Here is a 17307-nt window from a genome sequence, read left to right on the forward strand (position 1 = left end):
TCTTTAGCATGCAGAAAATGGTGTCTTTCTTTGTAGTCAGTGATGGGAAACAGACTTGCCCTTATCCCTCCGCTCTCTTCCATTTCCTTCATTCTTTAATTTCTCATCCTGGGCACGCCCCTCCCACCGCCCTCCTACGGTCGTTTCTGCGTTTGACCTCTCTACCTCCCGGGCGTCCGGTGGGTACGGCCCCCTTCCCCATGCGCAGCCCTCCCTCCAGCTCCCAGCCGGCGCCTGGACCTGCAATCCCTGCCGCGAGGGCCCGCCCCCTCACACTGGCAGCCAATGGCGGCTCGGGTCAGCCCCGCCCCTCCCGCCGCGTCCCGAGCGAGTTTGGGCCTGGGCGGCAGGGCTGGAGCCCCTGTCTCTGCTGTTAGGCTTCGGCAGGCGCTGGATCGGGAGGCCTGCGGCCTGGCCTTGGGGAAGCCATGGACTCGCAGGGGCTGAAGGTGAGCGGGCAGGACATGCCGCGTGTTGCTGTGGGGGGATGGCGAGGGGCTGGGGGGCGTGGGGAAGCGCGCCGACCGGGCGAGGCCGTTGTTACTTGCTGTGCCCGCTGCCCAGTCTGGCTGGGTGTCCCCTTTTGGGGCGCCGGCCTGTGATTTACATCGCCTGCTCTCCCTCCGCCGACCCTCCTTATATGCATGTCGGGCAGCGTTCCCCACGCGCTGCTTTCCGAATTGCCGTTAGTGTGCTTGTCCCACCCTGCTGGTCGTGTTTACTTTTTTTGTACCTTGTTTGCACATAAGGTTTTTAGTCACTTTATGACACCGAGTGCGACTCCGAGGTGCGATTTTTAAGGACTCCAGCAAACTAGTGTCAGCAATCCCCCAGCGACAGTAAAGAAGCAAAAAGATTTTATGAAATCAATTAAAGACATAGGCTTGAAAATGAAGTATTAGGGTGATGGTCGGACACGACTAAGCGACTGAACAAAAACTCTGTTTATCACTGATACATCTCTTCGGCAAATATTTAATGATCCACTTAAGAAATGATGATACGAAAACAAAGATATGAAACTTGGAAATTAAATAAGTTACTTTTTAGGATCATGATCTCCATTCATTTGTTCATTGATTCCCTTGTTCAACACATGTTGAAGAAGGGCTCACTGTGTGTCCAGTGGAACTGGGCATAGTAATGAATAGAACAGTCCCCGCCTTCATCGATTTTATAGTCTATTGCTGGCGAAAACCTTAATTAAATTAATTCAACAAATGTTTATTGAATGTGTCCCATGTGTCTAGCATTGTTCTAAGCCCTGAAGATAAAAAACCCTGCAGATAATAAGCCCTGCAATAATAAAGCTAAGAAAAACCTTCTCAAATTTTTCTACATTTGAGGAAGGGAGGAGTTAGTCCATAAGCAGGTGAATGCAGTGTGTAGCGTGTTTGCTGGTGATGAGTGGATGGAGAACACTTAGCCAAGTGATAGTGTCTTTTGCTTTTTTGTCTGAAACTTTATTTTCCTGTGGAGCTTTCCCCGTCCCCGTAAATTAGTTCTTCAAATTGCCACCTAAATGAACTTTTCAATAAAAACACTTCTCATGCTAAAAAGTGTTGATTTTAGCATGTTCTAGTCTTAAGTGTCATCACTTAGACTAGAGAATCAACTCAATAGGAGGTCCTTCTTGACCCCAGCTTTTTCTCCAACCTCCTCTTCCAATTATCTCTGTTCTACTTAAGCCTTTAGAAATGGCAACCTTTCTCTATAATGGGCCAGGTGGTACATATTCAGGCATTATCGACCATAGCGTCTCCGTGGTATCGAGTCTGCCATCATAGCATAAAAACAGCCATAGACAATACTTAAGCAAATGAGCGTGGCTTTGTTCCAATAAAACTTTACTTACGGACACTGAAAGTTGAATTTCATGTAAGTTTCATATGTTATATTTTTCTTCTCTTTTTTTTCCTCCACCGTTTGAACATGTTGACTTGCTGGCTGTGTGAAAGCAGGCAGCAGGCCAGATGTGGCCCACAGGCCGCAGTGTGCCAGTCCCCGCTCCAGCATACAAGGATGGTTTTAGTCCTCTCCATCCTCACCTGGTCCCGGTGAATCATGGCTTAATTCTACCCTCTGTGTTGTTTGAGTTCCTCTTTTGGCCGACTTCCTTATGAATCATGAAGAGGAATAGGTAAGAGTATGTATGTAGGAAGTAGGAGTTTGTGAATAGAATCAGTTTCTAAGTCCTCCCCACTCTTCTCTCCTCCCATACCCCAACCTCACTCTCCTGCATTCCCAAAGCAGTTTATAAGGTCTTTTCTTGCATTTGCTACACTACTTTTCAGTCTTTTAAAAACTTTGTTTTCTTGAAGTATGGTTGATTAACAATGCTGTATTTCTAGTGTACAGCAAAGTGCCTCAGTTATAATTAACTGAGTTACTTCTTTATAGTTAAATGAGTTAATTCTTTTCCATATTCTTTCCCATTGTGGTTTATCACAGGATATTGAATGTAGCTCCCTGTGCTATAGTGGAGACCTTGTTGTTTATCCATTCTCTATATAATAGTTTCTGCTAACTCCGAATTCCCAATCTGTCCCTTCCCTGTCTCCCTTCCTCCCTGGCTACCACCAGTCTCTTCTCTCTGTCTGTGAATCTGTTTCTGTGTTCATTTGTGTTGTATGTTAATTCCACATATAAGTGATATCACATGTTATTAGTCTTTCTGACTTCACTTAGTATGATAATCTCTAGGTTTATCCATGTTGCTGCAAAATGGCATTTTTATTATTAACATTCCATTATGTGTGTGTATATACATGTGCTACATGTTCTTTATTCATTCCTCTGTTGAGGGACATTTAGGTTACTTCCATGTCCTGGCTATTGTAAATAGTACTGCTGTGAACATTGGGGTATATATGCCTTTTTGAATTACAGTTTCCTCCAGATATATGCCCGAGAGTGAGACTGCAGGATCATATGGCAACTCTATTTTTAATTTTTTGAGTAACCTCCATATTGTTTTCCATAGTGACTGTACCAACTTACAGTCCCACCAACAGTGTAGGAGGGTTCCCTTTTCTCCACACTCTCTCCAGCAATTGTTATTTGTAGATTTTTTTTAATGATGGCTGGTGTGAGGTGATATTTCATTGTAGTTTTGATTTGCATTTCTGTCATAATTAACGATGTTGAGCATCTTTTAATGTGTCTGTTGGCCATCTGTATGTCTTTGGAGAAATGTCTGTTTAGGTCTTATGTCCATTTTTCTATTTGGTTGTTAGGGTCTTTTTGTTGTTGTTTCTGAGTTGTATGAGCTGTTTGTATATTTTGCAAATATTTTCTCCCAGTCCATAGGTTGCCTTTTCGTTTTATTTATGATTTCCTTTGCTATGCAAAAACTTTTAAGTTTGATTTGGTCCCATTTGTTTATTTTTTCTTTTATTTTTATTGTCTTGGGAAACTGACCTAAGAAAACAAATGATACAATTTATGTCAGAGAATGTTTTGCCTAAGTTCTCTTCTAGGCATTTTATGGTGTCACTTTTTTTTTTTTTAGTTTTTAAGTCAGTGAGGTTTTTTTGTATATGTGGTGTGAGGTTGTGTTTTAACTTCATTGATTTACATGCCACTGTTCGGCTTTCCCAACACCACTTACTGAAGAGATGGTCTTTTCTCCATTGTATCTGTAACTCCAACATATTCTTAACTCCTTTGTTGAAGATTAATTGACTATAGATGTGTGGTCAAATAGTCTTTAGATTCTAGTCTCAGTTTAAAATTTTAAGCATTTCTGGGGCTTTTCTGGGACAAGAACCATGTCTTCTTCGTCTTTATAGTCGCTGTACTTTGTCCGGTGTGTGGCACTCAGATGTTTTGGGACTGGACACTCTAACCTGAACCAAGACAGTAGAAACTGATGCAGGAAGTGGGAGGTAGACTAGAGCAACAGAAGAGCCTGCTAACTGGTTGGACTTAGGGGGAGTGTGCAAACAGGAAGAGAGAACTTCTCACTAGGTGTCTGGCTTCGGTGGTGGAGAAACTGAGAATGGAAATCTGGAGCTGCGATGAGAGGTCTTGACACGTGTTTTTGTTTTAATATCATCAACATATGGAGTTTGGAGGAACTTCCCCCCCCCCGAATAGGGGGAATTGAATATGATAATTCAATTAATCCTCATGATAACTTCCAGCATTTTATCAGTGAGCAAACTGAGGTGCTGTCAGATAGACCAGAAATTTGAAACCAGGTGTTTTTACTTGAAAATCCATGTCCTTTTTATGTTATCATAAAATCTCCTGCCTTTCAGGAGAGTTATATAGGTGCTTAGCGATACTAAATGCTGAACAGAAAATCAAGTAAGAGGATATTAAAAGTGTCCAATTCTTTGCTATCCTGTGGACTGTAACCTGCCAGGCTCCTCTGTCCATGGAATTCTCCAGGCAAGAATTCTAGAGTGAGTTGCCATGCTCTCTTCCAGGGGACCTTCCCAACCCAAGGATCCAACCCGAGTCTCCATCTGAGACCCCAGGGAAGCCCCAAAAGTGTCCTTAGTTGTGGCAAACCAAAAGGTCACTTGCAACCTGAGGGGAGCAGCTCTGGAGGAAACCTGCGCTCTTCTGAGATGTGCTGTGGGGGTCTTGGAAATGGCATCTGAGTCACACTGTGAAGAAACCGTGGCTGAGATGGGAGCAGAGAACGGCAACCGGAGGAGGGAATCATAGTGAAGGCTACGGAGGACGTTTGCCTGACTGTTCTAGAAAAGCTCTCAGACTATAACCCTCCAGAAACAGTAGACTGTGGGGGGAGAAAAGGAGCTGGATAGACACTCATCTGAACCCTGTCAGTGAGTGCTTCATTTGTGTTTCTCACAGATGAGGCAGCTGAAGAGTCACACTAGACAGGTATGGAATGGCCTGAATTGGTTCGCGGAGGTGAATCAGGTGTATCTCAGTGATGGGGAGTATGGAGGATGGTTTCCCTCTTTGATTAGGTTGGCAACTAAGCCTTAGATAACATCCTGAGGAAAACGGTATGAAGCATAGCTGGTAGTGGGCTTCCCAGGTGGCGCTAGTGGGAAAGAACCTGCCTATCAGTGCAGGAGACATTAGAGACACAGGTTTGATCCGTGGGTTGGGAAAATCCCCTGGAGAAGAGCATGGCTACCACTCCAGTACTCTTGCCTGGAGAATCCCGTGGACAGAGGAGCCTGGGGGACTGCAGTCTATGGAGTCTCAAAGAGTCGGACACGACTGGAGCGACTTAGCATAGCTGATAGTAGTTTTCTGCCTTGTATATGAATCATATAATTTTAAAAAAAGCCTGAAGAGAGTGAATTCCTTTAAAAAATAGATTCTTTGTTTTACTGACATTTATTTATTGTGGAACTCAGAAAACATAATCTTTGACAATAAATTGCTGGGTTTAATAGGTCGTTACTTTGTGATGCTACAAAAACAGTATAGAAACAAAGTATTGTTTGTTTGTTTGTTTTAAGAAACCTATAGTCTGACTATAGAAGCCTCTGGTCTTTTTTTAACTTTTTTTTGTAATTGAAAGTACTCTGACTTCAATATTGTTAAGAAAGCATTTAGGAGAAAAAGACTGAAATTATTAGAAAATATTGTTATTTTAGTAGTCTTATGTTCATTGTGTTCTACGTTCCTTAGTACTAAGTGCCAGCCTTTAACAATATTTTAAGGAACTTAGAAGAAAAAATACAGTAAGTTGTAGATTATTCAAGGTCTTAGATTAATGCCTGCTTGTTAGAGTATTTCAGAACATTGGAATCTCTCTTAACTTTATTTCCTTTTAGGCTTTGATTAATTACTACTGTCAGGAGGGGTATTTCCACCATGTGTTACTTGTTGCCGGTGAGGGAATGAAGAGCTATGGCAGTGACCCAGTCTTCAGGTTTTATCATGCCTATGCTACATTAATGGAAGGTACGTGCTAATTATTAAGCACTCCCACAAGTTTTAAATTCTTGTTTTGCACCAAGAATAATTTTTCACTTTGTGGTTTTGATTTTCAGGTAAAATTCAAGAAGCTCTTCGAGAATTTGAGGCTATTAAAAACAAACAAGATGTATCACTTTGTTCTCTAATTGCACTGATATATGCTCATAAAATGAGCCCTAATCCAGGTATAGTATTTAAGTATAATGCTTAGACCGTTTTTTCTACTCAGTTTGATTTTTGTCAATTACCTTAACCTTCAGTCTGTTCATACTGTATTATATATTGTCTGTGGATACTATTAATATCATATTTGTTTTATCATCCTAACAAGACCTTAAGTTTATTAAGCACAAGAAATATGAGTCTTCTCTAGCTTTCATATTTCTTATATCCTATGGCAGAAGTTTCATTAGTCTGTAGGTATTGTTTGAATTGATACAAAGGTGACTATGTATTACCAATGGTTAAACCAAAAAAGGACCGCTCAAAACAGGCTTATACCTAAATTACTCTGTAGCAGCCGACTTTAACTTGTGTGCATATATAGTTAAATGTGTTTCCTCTCTTCTACTATATCTTAAGCTTCTTAAAAGCTCTTATATCCCGCAAGGAGGTTAGCTCTTTTTAAGATACTCAGTAAATTTTTATCCAGTAGTAGGTTGGGAGATATGACTAGATTATATAAGGAACTTTATACATAAACCGGCAATTAAAATTATGTGAACTATCTTAATATTTAGTGTATCTTAATGGCTGAGGTAGAACAGTATGAAAATTTTAGGTAGTAACAAAGAAATAATATTGTATTCATCCATACATATCTAGTAACAGCTAATAGCATCATAAAAAGATCTTGTTTCAAGTAATTGGACACTTACCAAATGTCATAGAATTTTTTTAAATAATAGAAAACAGTTTTTTCTTAATTAGAGTATCACATCCTTCCCACACATATACGTGTACAAATCAATAAGATGTTATTTAATATGTTTATCTTGTAAACAGATCTAACAACTAGATACTTTCTGCAAGGGACTGTATGAGATAAAGCAAGGGGTTCTCAACCTTAGGGTGGTAGACCAGTACCTCCTGTCAGATCAGTGGCAGTATTAGATGAGGAATAAAATGCACAATAGATGTAATGCACTTGAATCATTCCCAGACCAGCCCCCTCCAAGTTTGTGGTAACATTGTCTTTCTGGAACTGGTCCCTGGTGTTGAAAACATGGGGAATGCTGAAGAGGAGCCACAAGAATTGTAAGAAGTGATCTGCAATATCAGTTTATAATTTAGTTGGGAAAGAAAATGTTAAACCTACAGAGATTAAATACTAATGTTATTATTAAGTAAAATGATACAAAATAAAACAGATGAATCCATAATTAATTGAAAATGGCATGTACTGTTTATCCATAGCAGTAGGCTGGGAGGGTTTTGTGGAAATGGAGATTGATCTTGTAGGGTTTGAGTATAAAGCATATTTGTCAGACAGGAGAAGTTGGTGGGCAGATATGTCAAAATGGTTCAGGACTAGGCTGCTCCCTGGATCCCCTTTCTCTGTGTTCCAGCAGGAGTGTGTATAGCTGCAGCAGAGAGTATGCATAGGAAAGCTGATGTAGTCAGTTCAGTTCAGTCGCTCATTTGCGTCCGACTCTTTGCGACCCCATCAATTGCAGCGCGCCAGGCCTCCCTGTCCATCACCAACTCCTGGAGTTCACTCAGACTTACATCCATTGAGTCAGTGATGCCATCCAGCCATCTCATCCTCTGTCGTCCCCTTCTCTTCCTGCCCCCAATTCCTCCCAGCATCAGAGTCTTTTCCAATGAGTCAACTCTCCGCATGAGGTGGCCAGAGTACTGGAGTTTCAGCTTCAGCATCATTCCCTCCAAAGAAATCCCAGGGCTGATCCCCTTCAGAATGGACTGGTTGGATCTCCTTGCAGTCCAAGGGACTCTCAAGAGTCTTCTCCAACACCACAGTTCAAAAGCATCAATTCTTTGGTGCTCAGCCTTCTTCACAGTCCAACTCTCACATCTATACATGACCACTGGAAAAACTATAGCCTTGACTAGATGGACCTTTGTTGGTAAAGTAATGTCTCTGCTTTTCAATATGCTATCTAAATTGGTCATAACTTTTCTTCCAAGGAGTAAGCATCTTTTAATTTCATGGTTGCAGTCACCTTCTGCAGTGATTTTGGAGCCCAAAAAAATGTAGTCAGTAAGCCTAAAAAAAAAAGTAACAAAATATTTTCTTCCTGGAGACAAGTTGTCATTTAATTGGTTATTCCCAAGAGTACTGGTTCTGTTGCAAAATGTGATTTCCAGGACACTAAAAAGATGGAAGCAGAAGTATTGTTTAGAGACACCGGAGTCCTCACTGGACTTTGTATAGATGATGCTGAGTGGGCTTGAACTCAGGAGAGGCCCAGAAACCTGTCAGTCTCCCTGAGAAAGGGCCTAGATTGTACATTCTTCCTGAATATTGATGAAAGCCCTGGTTATGAAAAGGCTGTGATGCATTAAGAACTGGAGCTGATATCTGGCAAAAGCCAGCTTTGTGAGCTAACTGATTCTCCACTTGATGGAAATGTAGGCAGGAAGGTGCAATGCCTGCTTCTCCCCTGATAAGTTCTGTTTCTGTATTACGACTATTTGATGAGAACTTCTGAAGGTGTTACATGGCTGTGTTGGGCAGAAGGGATATCTTGTCAAGCAATCTGGCCCTACGGAATGCGATTTTGTTTCCTAAATTCAAAAAGTTGTACCTTGGTAATCCTTCACTTAAGTTTGTATCACTAGAGTTAAGAGGAAGAGTCATGTACCTTGCCTTGGTAGCCATTTCCCTCAACTTTCACATTTCTTTTTCCTATTACCTGACTGATCCACATTCTGATTCAACTCAGGATTTGGATCTAATTGACATTTGTGTCCTAAGCACATACATAACAGATTAAATAGAAGCAATTAGAGTTCTAGAAGTCACTCAGTCATGTGTGACCCATGGACTGTAGCCTGTCCGGCTCCTCTGTCCATGAGATTCTCCAAGCAAGAGTACTGGAGTGGGTAGCCGTTCTCTTCTCCAGGGGACCCTCCCAACCCAGGGATTGAACCCACGTGTCTTGTTTCTCCTGCATTGACAGGCAGATTCTTTACCATTAGCGCCACCTGGGAAGCCCATTAAACTATGTAAGTGAAGTCTCTCAGTCGTGTCCGACTCTTTGCGACCCCGTGAACTGTAGCCCACCAGGCTCCTCTGCCCATGGAATTCTCTAGGTAAGAATGCTGGAGTGGGTTGCCATTTCCTTCTCCAGGGGATCTTCCCAACCCAGGGATCGAACCCAGGTCTCCCGCATTGCAGGCAGACGCTTTAACCTCTGAGCCACCGGGGAAGCCCGTTAAACTATATAAGTAGCAGTAATTATACCACTTTTCATTGGCCTATGACAGCAGCCTGACATATGTTTTAGAATTGGATTAAGAATTAGGGTAATTTGACTACTAGTTCTGGATTTTCCCTTAATAATTGTCCTGTATTAGAGTCATTACTAACTTTTTTTTTATGTCTTGAGAATGACGTAAACTGTAGAATGGCAGTGTGGTCACAGTAGTCATTAGCTACACATGGCTGTAGAGCATTTGAAATGTGTCGTACTTGATATGAATTTTAAATTTAATTAATTTACTTTTACTGGTAGTTGATTCAGTTGTTAGAAATATGTTTAGGATAAATATATGATTGTGTTTTTTCCAAAATAAATTTCATGAAATCTAAGATATATCAAGATTTTCTGAAGAAAATTTAGCATCTTAATTGAGATGTGCTTTGTGTAAAGTGCATATCAGAATTTAGAAAGAAGGAGAAGAAAAGGAAATTATCTTCTTAATTTTCAAATCCAAATGAAATGATCATTTGGATATATTGGGTTAAATAAAATATATTATTAAAGTCAATTTTACTTCTTTCTTTTTACTTCTTTGTAGCTACTAGGAAATTTTAAATTACTTAGTTCAGTTCAGTTGCTCAATTGTGTCTGACTCTTTGAAACCCCATGGACTGCAGCATGCCAGGCCTCCCTGTTCATCACCAATTCCCAGAGTTTACTCAAACTCATGTCCATTGTGTCAGTGATGTCATCCAACCATCTCATCCTCTGTCGTCCCCTTCTCCTCCCGCCTTCAGTCTTTCCCAGCATCAGGGTCTTTTCCAATGAGTTGGTTCTTCGCATCTAGTGGTCAAAGTATTAGAGTTTCAGCTTCAGCATCAGTCTTTCCAATGAATATTCAGGACTGATTTCCTTTAGCATCAACTGGTTGGATCTCCTTGCTGTCCAAGGGACTCTCAAGAGTCTTCTCCAACACCACAGTTCAAAAGCATTAATTCTTCGGCTCTCAGCTTTCTTTATAGTCCACCTCTCACATCCATACATGACTACTGGAAAAACCATAGCTTTGACTAGACAGACCTTTGCTGGCAAAGTAATGTCTCTGCTTTTTAATATGCTGTCTAGGTTGGTCATAATTTTTCTCCCAAGGACCAAGCATCTTTTAATTTCATGGCTGCAGTCACCATCTGCTTTGATCTGGGGGCTTGCATATTTCTTGCATTTATTTCTAGTAGTGTTGCTATAAAGAGAAGAACTATATTCTCTGCTGTTAATCATCTGACCTATCATAAACTCTTGATCTAGAATTTAATTTTCACTTAATGTGTTTTTCCCTCTCCCAGATAGAGAAGCTATTCTCGAGTCAGATGCCAGAGTGAAAGAGCAGCGTAAAGGAGCTGGACCAAAAGTTTTGTACCATGCAGGCTTGTTTTTGTGGCACATTGGTCGGCATGATAAAGCGAGAGAATATATTGACCGAATGATCAAGATATCAAATGGGAGTAAAGAGGTAGCTGATTTTCTTATTTTGAAATAGTATCATTAAAGAAAGCTTAATGTTGTTTATATATTCAGTGGTATTCTTTGTTATTGCCCACTCTATGCTCACTTTATAAGTAACAGCTTTATTTTAATATTTTATAAAATTCTGGTTTTCTTAGGTTGCTTTTTTTAATGCAGTCTATTAGCTCTTGATGAGACCCCCTTCCTGCCTCCTTCCCTCCCTTCCTTCCTGTCCTTTCTCTTTCCTTCCTTCCCACTCTCCTTATCGAACTGCTCTAGGTACAGGGCACCTTTGTGTGCACTGTTAATAGAAAGACAAGAAATGCATAAGCTTTACTTTCATGAACGAATCACCTAGCAGTGTTGTAGAGCACATACCCAGTCAATATTATGAGAAAATTGACAAATGGAATGAGAAGTGTGATTAAAATGTGCAGGGAAATATTAGTTAGCATTTATTGCTCATTTACTTTGTGCCTGGCACTATTCACCCATTACATAAACGTTAGGAGAATGAAGAAGAATTTCTTGAAGGTAGTAGTGTTTGAGCTAAAATTTGAAAGATGGATACAGTTTCCAGCAGCAAAGCTTATGGAAAAGGGAATTAGATATACCCAAATGGGAGATAATACGGAAATAAGGAAAACAAGGAGACATGTAGGTTCTGGGTACAGTGAGAACCTCACATCAGACCAGAGTTTAGGGTAAACAGAGAATGGAAGAAAAGTTTGGAAAAGTAGATTGGGACACATTGAAGGATCTTGATGGGTAGGTACAAATATTTGTGTCTAATTTGATATGCATTAAGGGTCATTGAAGATTTTTAATCATGTCAGTGATACTTTAAAGTGAAAATTCAGAATATGAATTTAGCAAAGGTTTACAGGATGAACTGGCCTGGGAAGAAACCAGAATGCAGGCCCCTTTGCAAAGGTAGTACTTTCTGCCAAAGGTTTTAAGGATCTACACTAAAATTATACAGTGGATAGGGACTTGAAAATTATCAAATATCTGCAGGAATTTACAACTTATTATAAATAGTGCAGGAAAGATACTGAGGTGTCAGATATCAAGGATGTCTCTTTGAAGTTTTAAGCCTGGACAATTCAGAGACCAGTTAACGTGGATAGAAAATACATTGGGATGAGAAGGTAATCTTGGAGAGAGATGATGTGTTTGCCTTTAGATGTGCTATATTTCAGGCACTGGCAGAACAGTGAGATGGAGACAGTAGATAAACTTTTGGAAGGAAGAGAAAAAATTAGAAGAGGTGTTAGACTAGAAATAAAGGTTGGGAATCATCCACAAGTTTGAAACAGTTCAAATAAGGACAGTGATCTAGTGAGTAGAAATAGCATTGTTTAAGAATTCTTACCCGGGAGGGGGGTTCAGGATGGGGAACATGTGTACGCCCATGGCGGATTCATGTTGATGTGTGGCAGAACCAATACAATATTGTAAAGTAATTAGCCTCCAATTAAAACAATAAGAATTCTTACCTGTCTTTTCAGGTATAATACAGGGAAGTAAATATGATCTTAGTTGAAGATTTAGAAGATTTGGTAATTCGCCTAGAATTTTTTTTTTTACAAAGGAGCAGATTTCATAATTTTTTAATTGGCATTAAAAAGAAAAATAATATACGAGTATCCATCTTATTTCTAATCCTATAAACCTTACAGCCCATTGGCTTACTAACATTTTTGAAGGTAAATATTCATGACTGCTTCATTTTTAAATTTCTGAGGGCATTTTATCCTTTTTTTGAATCTCACTGAACTAGTCAAAGAGAATGAGATAGTTGCCAGATTATCTTATTATTTACTAAATGTGCAACAAGGAACTTCTTCCTCATCTTATTTCATTTGGTCTGTTTCCCCCAAAAAAGTAACAAATTCTTATTTATGTACTGAATTACATGTTTAACAGTTATTAATAATAGTTTATTTAAAAAGCCCCATGTAAGAATATTGGTTATTTAGCATTAATGGAATATTTTACAAACTTCTTCATATTAATGCTGACTATAGTAGTAATCTTAAAGACTGAAACTCATAATAGTTCTCAAGACTCTAGGCTGGCAAGGGCTTGACAGTGATTTTATTGCAGTTTTTTAAAATAAGATTATTCAATAGAGTGATTTTTGTGACTGATTACAAAAAAGAATGATGTGGAGTTTAACTCCATCCACATTTGTTTCTTTCATGTCCAAGAAAAAATAAAATATTAGAATTATTTGTTTTACAGGGACAGGTTTTGAGAGCATGGCTTGATATTACAAGAAGAAAAGAACCTTATACTAAAAAAGCATTAAGATACTTTGAAGAGGGATTGCAAGATGGGAATGATATTTTTGCTCTACTGGGTAAGGTAAGTTGGAGTTAGATTAATAAAATGATGTTTTAAAATTTATTTGTAATATATCTGAAACTGAACAAAACTAAGTAGCTCAAAATTATGGTTTTAAATGTTACTTTCAACTCTCAACTGCATTTGTATGGGACAATGAATAGTAAACTAGGGAAAAGTACTCCCTGCCAAATTGTTAAATCCTGGATCAATTTTAATTGTTTTTGTTGTTGCTGTTGTTCGTTGTGATGGTTCCTACATTATTTACTCACCAAACATATATGATGTGTCTTAATATGTGTGAGGCATCACTCTAGATACTAGGGATACCCTGAGCAAAATAAAATGTCTTTCTTTTATGAAGCGTATGTTCTACTGGTGGAGAGAGACAATAAACGAAGCAAATTATATAGTATATTAGAAGGTGATAAGTACAATGGAAGAATATAGAGCGAGAAGTACAACTGGGTATGAAAGCGGTTTTAAATGTTGTAGTCAGAGAAAGTGACATTTGAGCAAAGATGTATAGGAGGTAAGGTTTAAAGCCATGTGGGCCCCTAGGGAGAGCATTACAAATAGATGGGTAGAGAGTTCATATACCTTAAGGCATATTCGTTTAGTCTGGAGACTAAAGCAAAATGAGTGAAGGGGAGAGAAGTGAAGGATTGAGGGAAAGAAGATGAGTGTCAGGGCTGGTGAGTATGGATAGGATGGGGATGAGAAGGTGGCTGCTTCTGTAAAGCCTTTGGCTCTTGCTTTGATCTGGGTAGATTGGCAGACGATGAAAAGAGAAATAACATGATCTCACTTACCCATACACTGGGAGGGATAACCAAGTGGCAAAGTCATTAGAAATCATTGGTGGTTGGAAATGTTTAATTTGGACTTTCTTCAATCCCATTGATGACTTTGAATGCCTTAAAATTTTTTTTTTTTTAATTTCAGCGAAAAGAAACTAAATTTATGTTAGGAAAACAGTCTATTAAATTAGTGATTTGGGGGAGGGGATAAAAAAGAAAAAGAGGATTATTAATGTCTTGGCTACTGCCAATATCCCTACATTGCTCTTGTCAATGTCCATGACTAGTGAGCTTGTTCAGATGCTTGTCAACAGGACAGCTAGAATTCGTACTGATTGGATTCAGATTTTGCCTAATGGCGCTGCTAGAGCTTATGGGCATATAGCAAGTTTTAGTGTTTTTTTTTTGTTTTTTTCTGTCTCATTTCTCTTCCTCTCTAGTCCTTAAAGCAAAGCTAGTAGATAATCTTCGCAGGTAGGGCTGTTTCAAGTGTTAATATAAGCTGCTTAGGAGGATTTTCCCTTTTCCTCTAATACTTTTTAGACTAGTTTAAATTCTTTTTCTGACATAACCCATTCCAATTATGTATATATTTTTCAGTTCATTCAGCCAGAGACTTGCATTAGTTGAATTCCAACCAGGAATGATATGAACCAATTATATAGCAAATTTCAGTTCAGTTCAGTTCAGCCGCTCAGTCGTGTCTGACTCTTTGTGACCCCATGAATCACAGCACAGTACACCAGGCCTCCCTGTCGATCACCAACTCCCGGAGTTCTCTGAAACTCACGTCCATCGAGTCGGTGATGCCATCCAGCCATCTCATCCTCTGTCGTCCCCTTCTCCTCCTGCCCCCAATCCCTCCCAGCATCAGGGTCTTTCCCAATGAGTCAACTATAGCAAATTTAATATATGTTGCGTTCACGTGGGAGGTAATGGTCTAAGGAAGTACTAGATACGCTCTGTTGGCATGATTTTGTTATTTTTAAGTTACCAGCTTTTCAGATTCCAAGAGTGTCTATATATTTTTTAAAATTATCTTTTTTAATATAAATTTATTTATTTTAATTGGAGGTTAATTACTTTACAATATTGTATTGGTTTTGCCATACATCAACATGAATCTGCCACGGGTGTACACGTGTTCCCCATCCTGAACCCCCCTCCCACCACCCTCCCTGTACCATCCCTCTGGGTCGTCCCAGTGCACCAGCCCCAAGCATCCAGTATCATGCATCAAACCTGGACTGGCGATTCATTTCATATATGATATTATACATGTTTCAATGCCATTCTCCCAAATCATCCCCACCTTGCCCTCTCCCACAGAGTCCAAAAGACTGTTCTATACATCTGTGTCTCTTTTGCTGTCTCGCATACAGGGTCATCATTACCATCTTTCTAAATTCCATATATATGCGTCAGTATACTGTATTGATGTTTTCCTTTCTGGCTTACTTCATTCTGTATAATAGGCTCCAGTTTCATCCATCTCATTAGAAACTGATTCAAATGGATTCTTTTTAATGGCTGAGTAATATTCCATGCTATATATGTACCATAGCTTTCTTATCCATTCATCTGCTGATGGACATCTAGGTTGTTTCCATGTCCTGGCTATTTATAAACAGTGCTGCAATGAACATTGGGATACACGTGTCTCTTTCAATTCTGGCTTCCTCGGTGTATATGCCCAGCAGTGGGATTGCTGGGTCATAAGGCAGTTCTGTTTTCAGTGTTTTAAGGAATCTCCACACTGTTCTCCATAGTGGCTGTACTAGTTTGCATTCCCACCAACAGTGTAAGAGGGTTCCCTTTTCTCCACACCCTCTCCAGCATTTATTGCTTGTAGACTTTTGGATCGCAGCCATTCTGACATGCATGAAATGGTACCTCATTGTGGTTTTGATTTGCATTTCTCTGATAATGAGTGATGTTGAGCATCTTTTCATGTGTTTCTTAGCCATCTGTATGTTTTCTTTGGAAAAATGTCTGTTTAGTTCTTTGGCCCATTTTTTGATTGGGTCATTTATTTTTCTGGAATTGAGCTGCATAAGTTGCTTGTATATTTTTGAGATTAGTTGTTTGTCAGTTGCTTCCTTTGCTATTATTTTCTCCCATTCAGAAGGCTGTCTTTTCACCTTCCTTATAGTTTCCTTTGTTGTGCAGAAGCTTTTAAGTTTAATTAGGTCCCATTTGTTTATTTTTGCTTTTATTTCCAATATTCTGGGAGGTGGGTCATAGAGGATCCTGCTGTGATTTATGTCTGAGAGTGTTTTGCCTATGTTCTCCTCTAGGAGTTTTATAGTTTCTGGTCTTAGGTTTAGATCTTTAATCCATTTTGAGTTTATTTTTGTGTATGGTGTTAGAAAGTGATCTAGTTTCATTCTTTTACAAGTGGTTGACCAGTTTTCCCAGCACCACTTGTTAAAGAGATTGTCTTTAATCCATTGTATATTTTTGCCTCCTTTGTCAAAAATAAGGTGTCCATAGGTGCGTGGATTTATCTCTGGGCTTTCTATTTTCTTCTTTTTTGCTATTACTGTATGCCGTTGAGAAGTTTAAGTAATTTATTTTGATGCAGTCAGTGGCATCATTGGATGGTTCTCACACTTTTCCTTTAATTCTATGGGAATATAATCTCAAACTGATTTCAGGAATGTATTGCAGTTATACTGTGCATATGTTGAGGCAGATGCTCATTTTGAACTGAGATATTCTAGGACTAAATTTACTCCTGAAGGGGATTCAGTAACACGTTTTAAAAAATCTGACATATGATAAATAGGCCTCATCATCTGTTCTTAAAGCACATATTATATTTGTAGATTTATATTTTCTGACCATGAAAGTAATTACATGTACATTGTAGAAAAATTTTAGAATACAGTAATATCTGAATTAAAAATAAATATCAGCATTGGAGATAACCAGGTAAACTTATTATATTGTAAATGACATCTCTTTGTTTCTTAAGTATAGACCTACAAATTAACATAATGACCTTTAATGGCACCTGAAATCTTATTAAATGAATATGCTGTCATTTAATGCTATGTGGCCATTTTGGGTTCAGTTCAGTTCAGTCACTCAGTCACGTCCAACTCTTTGTGACCCCATGAACCACAGCACGTCAGGCCTCCCTGTACATCACCAACTCCCGGAGTCCACCCAAACCCATGTCCATTGAGTTGGTGATGCCATCCAGACATCTCATCCTCTGTCATCCCCTTCTCCTGCCCTCAATCTTTCCCAGCATCAGGGTCTTTTCAAATAAGTCAGCTCTTCGCATCAGGTGAACCAAAGTATTGGAGTCCTTCCAGCGAACACCCAGGACTGATCTTTAGGGTGGACTG

The 17307-nt window shown here is 39.3% G+C and overlaps 1 protein-coding gene across 1 annotated transcript in view; it reads left to right on the plus strand.

The window, feature by feature from the left end:
* The first annotated feature begins 404 nt into the window (after positions 1-404).
* Positions 405-17307, plus strand: part of TTC21B (tetratricopeptide repeat domain 21B) — a 93877-nt gene continuing 76974 nt past the window's right edge. Inside the window, exons 1-5 of the mRNA XM_052635458.1 lie at positions 405-449; positions 5769-5898; positions 5988-6098; positions 10643-10809; positions 13050-13172. Coding sequence (XP_052491418.1) covers positions 429-449; positions 5769-5898; positions 5988-6098; positions 10643-10809; positions 13050-13172 — 552 coding nt within the window. The 5' untranslated portion in view covers positions 405-428. The remainder of the gene's footprint in view (positions 450-5768; positions 5899-5987; positions 6099-10642; positions 10810-13049; positions 13173-17307) is intronic.

The sequence above is a fragment of the Budorcas taxicolor genome, chromosome 2 (genome assembly GCF_023091745.1).
Source record: "Budorcas taxicolor isolate Tak-1 chromosome 2, Takin1.1, whole genome shotgun sequence".
Lineage (NCBI taxonomy): Eukaryota > Metazoa > Chordata > Mammalia > Artiodactyla > Bovidae > Budorcas > Budorcas taxicolor.